At 44.7% G+C, this 11,235-nt stretch overlaps 1 protein-coding gene across 1 annotated transcript in view; it reads left to right on the forward strand.

The window, feature by feature from the left end:
* LOC147025036 (extracellular calcium-sensing receptor-like) overlaps window positions 1-10,800 on the forward strand; it is a 33,151-nt gene extending 22,351 nt beyond the window's left edge. Inside the window, exons 5-7 of the mRNA XM_085887065.1 lie at window positions 9,944-10,113; window positions 10,439-10,455; window positions 10,683-10,800. Coding sequence (XP_085743191.1) covers window positions 9,944-10,113; window positions 10,439-10,455; window positions 10,683-10,800 — 305 coding nt within the window. The remainder of the gene's footprint in view (window positions 1-9,943; window positions 10,114-10,438; window positions 10,456-10,682) is intronic.
* Window positions 10,801-11,235: the final 435 nt, after the last annotated feature.

Here is an 11,235-nt window from a genome sequence, read left to right on the forward strand (position 1 = left end):
AAGGATTTGGTTTGTACCAAAATGGTGATGACTCGCACAATAAGGTTAAACCTATCAAGGTAAAGGTGGCTGTCGGACATTGTGATATCACAATATATCTGGATACTGGAGCATCACACTCAACAATCTCAGAGACTGTTTATATTAATAATCTGCATAAGTATCCTTTGATTGAAGCAAACATAACTCTGCGTAGTTACACAGGGCAATTAGTTCCTCTATTGGGTTGTGTAAAGGTACCGGTCAAATACACAGGTAACCCAGAAATATTGATGGAACTTCTGTTGGTAAAGGGGACATGTTCATGCCTATTGGGGAGAGATTGGTTGAGTAAAATCAAACTAGATTGGGAAATATTCTCTTAGTGTCAGAAATCTCCAAAACCAAGGTCCCAAAATAAAAAGATTACCCCCATTGTTCAATAGGTTGCTAGATCAGAACAAACTACTATTCTCTACTACCGCTGCAGGAGTAAGCCTGGTGTTGGCTTCATCGTTAGGTTGGTGGGTTTGGGCTTGAGATCCTAGGATCCTGACCCATCCAGGATTGTGCCCAATCACCCAGGAGACTGCTTCAGCAGCACCAATGCTCTACACAGAGTATAGTCCCAAAGGATGGATGGATGGAAGACCAAATAGGTACAGTACTGCATTGGGGTAATCAGAAGGAACCCAAACAAGCAAAAAGCAAAGATTAAGACATCAGGAGGAACCTAGACAGGATTCATATTTCAGCTGCTACTCCTCTACCCACAAAGCCATCCAGGCACAGCCAAGTGAGCCTTATTCAAAAAAAAAGAACCCATATCAAAAAATGTAATAATCCTGGCTGCCAGACCATGTATCTGATCAAGTTGAAATTTAAAACATGTATTCCGCATCACCACAAGATCATAAATCTGAAGTTTCACATCGATTGATGAAGCGGTTCCAGAGAAAACATGATTTAATATTTTTCTTCAATCCAATATGGATACCAAATCATGTGACCAATCAATTATTCCTCAACAAACTTGTACACCCATGGCTTGGGGAACGTTTGTGTGAAGTTTTCCCACAATCTGTCCAGCCATTCTGGAGAAAACGATTTTTTATAGGTTTTAAGGTAAATCCAATATTGCTGCCAAACCATGTGACATCATATGTGTGATACTTTTGTTCCTCGTGGATAGGTGGTCATATGTGTAAAGTTTTGCCTCGATCTGTTCAACCACTTCAGAGAAAAAGATTTGTGAAAGTTTCTTTTTTTTTAAACAATATGGCTGTCGAATTACATGACCGATGACATCATCCAAAAATTTTCTGTGGACCATTGTATCCCTTGATAACCCCTAAAAATTTCATTCTGATCAGATGTAGCATTCTACATGCGCAATTATAACGTCATAACTAAGGCACCGATGATGTTATAAAAAAAAAAAACACATTCCCCATGAGGAGTACTTGCAGTGCCAAGTTTCAATATTTTCCTTGGTGCAGTTTCAGAGATACAGAGATCCAAAGTTTTTCCATTTTTCAAACATGGCTGCCAATTTCCCCCAGTATATAATTGCCCCCTGTGACCTTCTCCTACGTTTTAACAGCGCGGCGACATTGCGGTGTTGTTGTATTTATAAACCAGCAATGAAAGAATTACGTTTTTATAACAACAACAAGTGAGCTAAACGTGCGAGCAGGCGATAAGCCTCGCCTTCCCAGTTTTCGTGCCAACAAGCCATGCCCGGAGGTGGATGACGAATGGGCGTGACATCAGAGAGTGGGTGAAAGAAGGGTGATGTTCGAAGAGCAGACAGCAGTTGTGAGAGTAACATGGGTGGGATGGAGGATCTCACTTTGCTCTGATATATATATATATATATATATATATATATATATATATATATATATATATATATATATATATATATATATATATATATATATATATATATATATATACATAGGATCAGCCAATCTTAGTGTTGTGCGGCCCACGTACCGAGCTTCACATCGGCACTTAAACTCATAAATAACATTGCTGGTTTGTGAGGTGGGAAACACATCCTTGTTGACTGACATCAGCAAATGGCGAGAGGTCAAGATTACTTGGGGTTGCACAGCCAGAAACGTGTTGGATACAATATGTTTGATTTGGCTGATCCTGATACAGCCAGAAAGATTGGCTGATCGGATCAAACAACACATCCCCTTGGCGATTCGAAGAAAGATTGTGAGGGTCAGAACACAATCATTGCGGGCATGGAGAAATATCCAGCCACCACCGGCCACTGTACCTGCTTCATCTGCCATTGCACAGCACCTGGTTGCCAACCCTGTGATGTACTGAATAGAAGATGCTTAGCAGGCAGACACGAGCGGGGGAACAGTCGAGCCGTGCTGTGTTTCACAAGCGCGAGCGCGGGCGTACTTTGCCCGCGGCTCCCCTTTATTACGTATGCAGCACACGCACAAGCCGGGCGACTACAGCATTCCTACAACGCCTCAGGCGGCGCGCACACCTTATATCCCTTGCAGACCCGATGACCACGCCGACCACTCCTCCCCTCATCATGCCCCGCTCTGCATGCCCGCAGGCTATACCACACTCCTCCCTCCTAAAAGTATGATTATTAAATGATCACCATCATAATAAGCATAAACAGCACGAAGGACTACGGTATAACAGTAGACAAGGCACAAAAAAGAAAACAGCGAAGTATAACAGCACATCACATCATATAATGCGTGGAAGCGAGCTACTGGAGAAGCACAGCAGCACTACACAGCGAAAACGCCCCCAGGCGGCTCATGCTTACATGGCCCTCGGCGAGGTCGCGGCGACCTCCCGACCTCCCCCGGCACCATCAAACGCCTCCGGCCCATTCCCCCCCAGGCAGACCCGACGTAGATAAACATTCCGAGGCCGGAAGCCCACTGTCTGGAAGCCGTGGCGCCAGCGCCAGCCTCAATCGACCTTGGCTGGGGGCGCTGAACAGCGCCGCTGGCTGGACGCACTCAATGTTCCAAAACAACCCACGTACCACAATCAGTTGAGACGCCAACGCCCGTCTAAACGGCCTTGAGCGAACACAGAGAGCTGCGCCCGCAACCAGAGGTGGGGGTAACGCCGACCAGCGCACCAGTCTTGGCTCCGAGTCGATCTCCGAGACCCACACGGCAGCTAGACGGTAGCAATCCCATTTAAACCACACTTCAACCATAAGCTCGTCATAAATCAATAGGAATAACATTTGAACCATTGCAAACTCATTTTTCCGTACAGCGCGTTCTCTTGATAAAATCCCAGCACCTGACAAAACAACTACCCGTGGCCTGGGGCAACTGGAGGCCAATAAACCCTCTTTATTCGCCCCCACCTCTCTCAAAGCCCCCACATCACACTGATCATAATACAAATCCCATCGATTGATCTCCACCAAACCCACTCTCACACGGGAACTGCTGGCATTTATCTCAACAACGTTAAACTGCATCACTAGAGCAAGGAAAAACAAATATGCAATGAACAGCAACCCACAACCCCCATCACGAGTCCGTCTCTTGGTTGTCGACTCGATGTTGTGACTCGCGACTTCCTTTAACGCCACGGGCTCACCGCAACCTGTTGAAGCTGCTCGAACAACACCGCACCTCGCATCATGCACGCCGCCGACGCGCGAGAGCTGGCACGGCCCCTGCTGCTCCCGAACCGCACACCGCCGTTGCAGGCAGCAACAAACGGCCGCTCCCGTCGCATCGACGTGGCTCCCGCCGCCAGAACCTCGCCCTCGGTACCCGACAAAAGCATCGAAGAGAGCATCGGCACACCTGGAGGTACGAACTGGAGATCCAGCCCGAGGTGCGCCGGCCAGTCCCGACCCAAAAGGACGGGCCCCTCCCCTCGCACCCCAAACACCGTGAGTAGGGCGCTTCGCCCCCGGTAAAGCACCGAGACGTCGGGCGCTGCAAGCGGCGCAACCGCTTCGCCGGTGTACGTGCGCGATGCGCGGGCAGCACGAGTGGACTCAATTCGACACCCGGTCAGTGCCTCGATCACTTCAACCTCCCCTGCCACTGATCTTGTCATCTCCGGATCAATTGGAAGCAGGTCCAACTCCGGCAGCATCTCCCGCTCCGGGTCGCCCTGGCCCATCGCGCTGACCCCCGGACCATCTGCTGTGCCCCGACCATCAAGACCCCGGACATTCTTCAGAGCTCGCGCGACGTCCCACGCCGCGTTCGAGCCGAACCGCGTGTCCTCGTTCTTTAGCCGTGGCTCTGCAGAAATCATTCCCCCGATCTGACGTGCCTCAATAAAACGAACACCGAGCGCGGCCGTCGCCCACTCGACGTGGCCGAAGTCGATTCCGACGAAGGCGGGCACGCGTTCGTGCGCCGTGCACCGACCCTCTGCCATGCTCGTACTGGCGAGACCTTTGGCTCCGTAGCTTGGAACCGCACGGGTCATTTGCCGCCCTGCACACGCCGATCCGAAGATCCTCGTCAGCCAACTGTGGTGTACTGAATAGAAGATGCTTAGCAGGCAGACACGAGCGGGGGAACAGTCGAGCCGGGCTGTGTTTCACAAGCGCGAGCGCGGGCGTACTTTGCCCGCGGCTCCCCTTTATTACGTATGCAGCACACGCACAAGCCGGGCGACTACAGCATTCCTACAACACCTCAGGCGGCGCGCACACCTTATATCCCTTGCAGACCCGATGACCACGCCGACCACTCCTCCCCTCATCATGCCCCGCCCTGCATGCCCGCAGGCTATACCACAAACCCTCTCTGTGCAGACCAGTGCAATGCAGATATGTTCAGGATATTGAGCGGAGGTCGGAGCTCATTTCCTTTACGTATGTTGGAAGCAACCTTCATCCTTACCTCCGATCCAATACTATGTCGTCAAAAGGAATTTGTACGATCTCTGTGTCTCTTTCAGCATGGAAAGATCAAGGGAAATACGGTAACAAATGGTGAATGGACCTTAGGGGAAACCCTTCCCCACTCTCTCAAGGATGTGGTTGCAAACGTCAAACATCGACGAACTCTGCTCCAGCCAATGGGAGCTCGAGGTGAAGATGATGAGCTGACCAATGGGTGTTCGGATTAACCGTGATGTCATTACAGCTGAACCAATCAGCGTCTACCTCATTGAGACCTGCGTATAAAGCACACGCCTTCACTTCCTTCTTCACTTGCTGCAATTTTTTTACCCTATGGAGTGCTGCACGAAAAGCTTCGGTCACTTTTTTTCGTTATGTCGTTTGTTATATATTATATCGTTATTATAATATGTCGTATGTATATTATGTCGTTTTTGCTTGCATCCATATATATATATATATATATATATATATATATATATATATATATATATATATATATATATATATATATATATATATATATATATATATATATATCAGTTTCTGGCGGAGAGGAACGTGCCAACTCTGGAGCACCCCCTGTATTCACCAGAGTTGGCTCCTTGTGATTTTTTTCCTATTCCCCAAGCTCAAGGGGGTGATCAAGGGGAACCGATTTCCTGATGTGGAGGCCATCAAAAGGGCCGTGACACCAGAGCTCTGGAGGATTCCAGAAGAAGCCTTCCGGGGGTCCATCGAAGCTTGGAAGAAGATGATGGACAAGTGTGTGAGACTGGAGGGAAACTCTTTTGAAGGGGACAAGCTGTGATTTCAATATATTTTTTGGAATAAAATTTCTGTGAAGTCAGTCCCGTTACTTTAGCTTCACCACATGGCAGAGTTTGTCATAAGGAAGAAGCCGATTATTTTTGAGGTCAACAGGCCAAAGGTCAACAACTTCTGTGAGATTTCAAAAATCCTCAATTTTCATTCGATTGACTTGAAATTTGAAGAGGATTTATATATCTGGTCACTGAATTTAACCAACCAATTATTTTGAAGTTCAACATCGAACAAAAGTTCAACATAGGCCAATAGTCCATTTGTCAGAGAAGTAACCTTGTTGTCCTCAAAAGTTTATGGTTCTATGGTGGTTTCTTGTTCACAGGCATGCATAGACAAAATTAAGCTTGGTTGCCCGGATGGAAACCATGGGGAAATCTGTTATTTTTGCACAAATACAATATGGCCGTCGTCGACCGGGCTGAAAAAATAACTTTTTAGGTAATGAACTTTAAATTACACATGAGACATCTTTTCCATATAATTTGGGCAAGAGGAATCGATATTTAACCTTATTTTTGTGATTAGAAGTAAATTTGAGGTCAATGTTCGAGTTCCTGGCAATCCTGGCAATGGAATAGTGTGAGCTCTGATCAGTTCGGTGAACAAACTGCTATTAGAATTGGCAAGGGTGGCCTCAAGGGTATGACTTTCTCCATAGATGGTAGCAGAGTGGATAAATTCATTTCCTGTCACTGCCTACATCTCAGATACAATGGAGCACATCTACCCTGACTCCTCAAACAAGGACAATGAAGACCAAGTGAGAGAAAAGGACACAAGAATCGGACCACGTCACAAGAAGGAGGGGAAGAAGAGGGGAGAACTTGATGCAGATGAGAGGCGCCGGATTTTACTTGAATTGTCGAATGTGTCTCATCCTCTTGAGAATCACTCACCACATCTGTACAACATTGCCAATGGTCGAATTGCTCCCGAGAAGCTGAAGTGAATGTTGAGGATTCCGTGGTTATAGGTCAGAAAATGGTTGCAGAGTTCCATGCATCCCTTCCAGGTGGATTCCATGCAACCATCTCATGCCCCATCAAGACAATGGAGCACTTACAGAAAGGAGTGAAAATTGGGGACAAGACGATCTTTGATCTAGAAACCATCTTCCTCAGGCTGCTGACTATTGGACAGCAAAGACAAATGGAGCTAGGACCTATCTTCCAGTTTGAGCTCTGCGCAGTACCCCCCTCACCGATTGATGAATATGGGTGCTAAAGGAAAGGCAACAAAGCACCACTGGCACACAAACTCTGTTTTCAGGCACAACAGCCTCTGTAACCAGATGTTACCATTGTTGACGCGAGCCAACTTCTCGATCATATTGTCTGGCCTTTCAGGGGAACTGTGTCAGTCTTAGTTGAGTCCATCAAGACAAGGCTGTGTACCATTACTGGTCAGAAGATCTTGGTCTTTGACAAATATTATGATGTTTCTGCAAAGGACCATGAACAAGTGAGGCGTGCAGGCATTGGTTCCATCAACTATGACCTCACAATAAACACACCCCTGCCGAGTCGAGACGCCATCCTGAAAAACAAGCAGAACAAGCTGCAGCTGTCCAAGGTTTTGAGTACCTATAACTTTGGTGAAGGAGTTACTGTGGAGAGCCGAAGCCATGGTGCGTTCAACCATGATGAAGCAGACATTACAATGATCTCACACCTGCTCATGGCTGCTGAATGTAATGCAAGAGTGATACGTATCCTCTCTGATGACACTGATGTTTTTGTATTGATGGTTTACCAGCGCAACATCCAGGCCACAGTGCAGATGGAAAGGTGGGATGGAGCAATTTGGGATATCAACACCACCTGTGACCAGCTTGGCCCCAAGTGTCTGCAGCTTTTGGGAATGCACTACATCACTGGCTCAGATACCACGTCATACCCATACGGCAAGGGCAAAGTGTCAGCCCTGAAGATACTGAGAGCTGGCAACTTCCCTGGTTTGTACTCTGCACTTGGCGAGCTGAACGCAAGCCATGAACAGCTCATGGAAGCAGGGCGGACATTCTTCTGTGCCCTGTATGGTCAGCCAGAAGGTACCACGATGAGTGAGATGAGGTACTATATATACACAAGGAAGTCTGGAAAATCCCTCAAGCTCATGGCATTACCGCCAACTGAGATCAATCTCTTCCTACATATTTTGCGTGCACATCTTCAGACAGTACTTGCAAAATCAGCTGATCAGCAGGCCCCACCTGAACTTGACATTACAAAATATGGATGGGACATCAGAGATGGAATCCCAGTGCCAGCAACTTCTGCTACTCCACCAGCCCCTTTGGACCTCATGGATGTTGTGCGGTGTGGATGCAAAGCAGAGGGGAAGGCCTGCAGTACTGCAAGTTGCAGTTGTCACCATGCAAAGATCTGCACGCTATACTGCACTTGTGGTTGCAGTGACAAGTGCTTCAACCCACACAAGACTGTGGAGGACAGTGAAAGTGAAGTGGAAGAAGGGAGTGTCGAAGCATAACTGGAAAGAGATGAGGATATGGAAGGGGACGAGTACAATGAATGGGAATGAGCAATGCGCAAGTTGTCTACGAGGCTCTATGTCCTCTGTTCCTCAGATGTCCAATATGATGACATGACAATGTGTATGCTTTCTGATTATCAACATACTGTTGTGAACCATTCATGACTTCACTTTTGCATTGGTGTTGCATAATTTTCAGCAGAAAATAGTCATGGACATTTCATGTGAACCTCTATTTATTCCTGAATGTAAAAATAACCCCAAAATTGAATTCCTCATGTCAAAATCATATGGAAAAGAGGTATTGCACAGGATTATATGTTGACCAATTAAAAACTTAGCCCCATCGTCTGACCTGTAGCGGCCATCTTGAATTTATGCAAATTACAGGAGTTCCCCAAGGTAGCCACCCCGGCAACCAACCTGAATTTTATTAATGGACCCATGTTAGTCCAAAACAATCATAAAACCATACACTTTCCACATCAACAAGGTTGACAATGGAACACATAATAACGGCAAATGGACTACAAAGGTCAACACATCAGGTGGTATTTCTAAAATCCTCATTTTCATCCGAATGACTTGAAATTTGAAGAGGATATATATTTCATGTCAATGAATTCAAGAAGCCTTTTATTTGTGAGATCACATGGACAAAATGGTCAACATAGGTCCAAAGTCAACAACCAAGGTGGTATTTCTAAAACCCTCAATTTTTATGAGATTGACATGAAATTTGAAGATGATTTATACTTCCGGTCAATGAATTCAAACAACCAATTATTTTTAAGGTCAACATTGACCAAAGGGTCAACCTAGGCCAAAGGTCAACAACTAAGATGGTATTTCTAAAATACTCAATTTTTTATCTGCTTGACTTGAAATTTGAAGAGGATTTATATTCAGGTCATGGAATTAAACCAACCAATTATTGTTGAGGTCAACATGGACGAAAACGTCAACATAGGCCCAAGGTCAACAACTAAGGTGGTATTTCTAAAATCCTCAATTTTCATGAGATTGACATGAAATTTGAAGAGGATTTATACTTCCGGTCAATGAATTCAAACAACCAATTATTTTTAAGGTCAACATTGACCAGAGTCAACGTGGGCCAAAGGTCAATAACTAAGATGGTATTTCTAAAATACTCAATTTTTATCTGCTTGACTTGAAATTTGAAGAGGATTTATACTCAAGTCATGGAATTAAACCAACCAATTATTGTTGAGGTCAACATGGACGAAAACGTCAACATAGGCCCAAGGTCAACAACTAAGGTGGTATTTCTAAAATCCTCAATTTTCATTGGATTGATTTGAAATTTGAAGAGGATTTATATTTCAGGTCACTGAATTAAAGCATCCAATTATTTTGGAGGTTCACATTAACCAAAAGGTCAACATAGTCCCAAGGTCAACAACAAAGGTGGTATTTCTAAAATCCTCAATTTTCATCCGATTGACTTGAAATTTAAAGAGGATTTATATTTAAGGTCACTGAATTCAACCAACCAATTATTTATAAGGTCAACAAGGACCAAAGGGTCAACGTAGGCCAAAGGTCAACAACTAAGTTAGTAATTCTAAAATTCTCAATTTTCATCCGATTGACATGAAATTTGAAGAGGATATATACTTCCTGTCATTGAATTCAATAAGCCATCTTACTGCCTTGAAGGCTGAATTGCTTGAAGAGCGATTTTAACTTTGTGCTTTGCTTTCAATAAATTTGCATGTCATTACATTTCAGATTCTCCAGATTGCTTACGGTGCCCAAAAGATCAATGGCCTCGTGAAGACAAAAGTGCTTGTGTGCATATGCCAATGGAATTTCTTTCCTTTTCTGATCCATTGACACTCTCCTTACTTGGATTTGTTGTGATTGGAAATGTAATGGCACTTATGGTTGCTGGGCTGCTGGTAAAATTCTGGAAACGATCTGTTATGAATTCTACAAACTTCTCAGTTTATTGCATCATGCTTGTAGCTATCGTAGGGTGCTTTGGAAGTAGTGTGACCTTTGTTGGACAACCCACAGACTTTCTCTGCAAGATGCGCCATCCTCTCACTCTGTCTGTCTTAACCCTCGCCATTGCCTGTGTGCTTGTTACAACAATTCAACTGATAGTTTCCAAACATGCCATCTTCATTAAAAAAAATCCTTGCACGATTTTCCCAAAGCCACTACTACTTGGGACACTTTGTGTTTCTCCTCAATTTACTTTCTGTCTAATTTGGGCTTTAGTGGGAAAACCTCGACCTGTAAGGATGACAGAAACTCGTGTGGATGTGATAGCTCTGGAATGTGGTGGAGCATCTTTAATCTGGGATATTTGTGCTTTTGTTTACTTCGGAATTCTAATCATATTTTGTTTATTTGTCGTCTGCCTTGTCCACGAGGAAATATCGACTCAACAAGACATTAAGTTCATCAGGTTCAGCATCCTTTTTTGCCTCATGGTAATTTTGGCATTTTTCCCTGCTTACAGCAGCACTCAAGGCAAGTTTGCTGTTACAACAGAGATCTTTGCTATCATCGCCATTGGGTATGGATTTCTTGGATGTATTTTCATTCCGAAATGTTATGTTACATTTCGGAAATCATAACACGATGTGATGTGAATGATATTTAATGTTTCTACATTTTCTCTTTTTGCAATCCTGAAATGTATCGATACTAATAAATGTCAGTTACAGTGGGTGTCTGTCTGTTGGTCTGTTAGTTCAAAGGTCTCCTCCATTACTCCAAAACCATGAAACCTTGAGGCCCCAAACTTTGACTGCATGCTCAAAGAAATACAAGGGCGTGCATGAGTGAAAATTGGGTGTTTGGGTTAATTTAAACACCCCTTTTGAAGATAATTAACAGCATTATTTAATTATCCTTCATCAAGAGTCATCCTTCGTCACTTCACTGTCCCTCGCTGGGGTCTTAATTCACCAATTTTTTTTTGGGCTTGCTCAACAGTGCCTTGACTTGGGACATAAAATAGTTTCCCCAGAGTGCAGCATGTACGAATCAGATTTGGAGTGAGCTTACCG

This window comes from Eptatretus burgeri, chromosome 6, assembly GCF_056783735.1.
Source record: "Eptatretus burgeri isolate ZD-2024b chromosome 6, Ebu_testis_v1, whole genome shotgun sequence".
Lineage (NCBI taxonomy): Eukaryota > Metazoa > Chordata > Myxini > Myxiniformes > Myxinidae > Eptatretus > Eptatretus burgeri.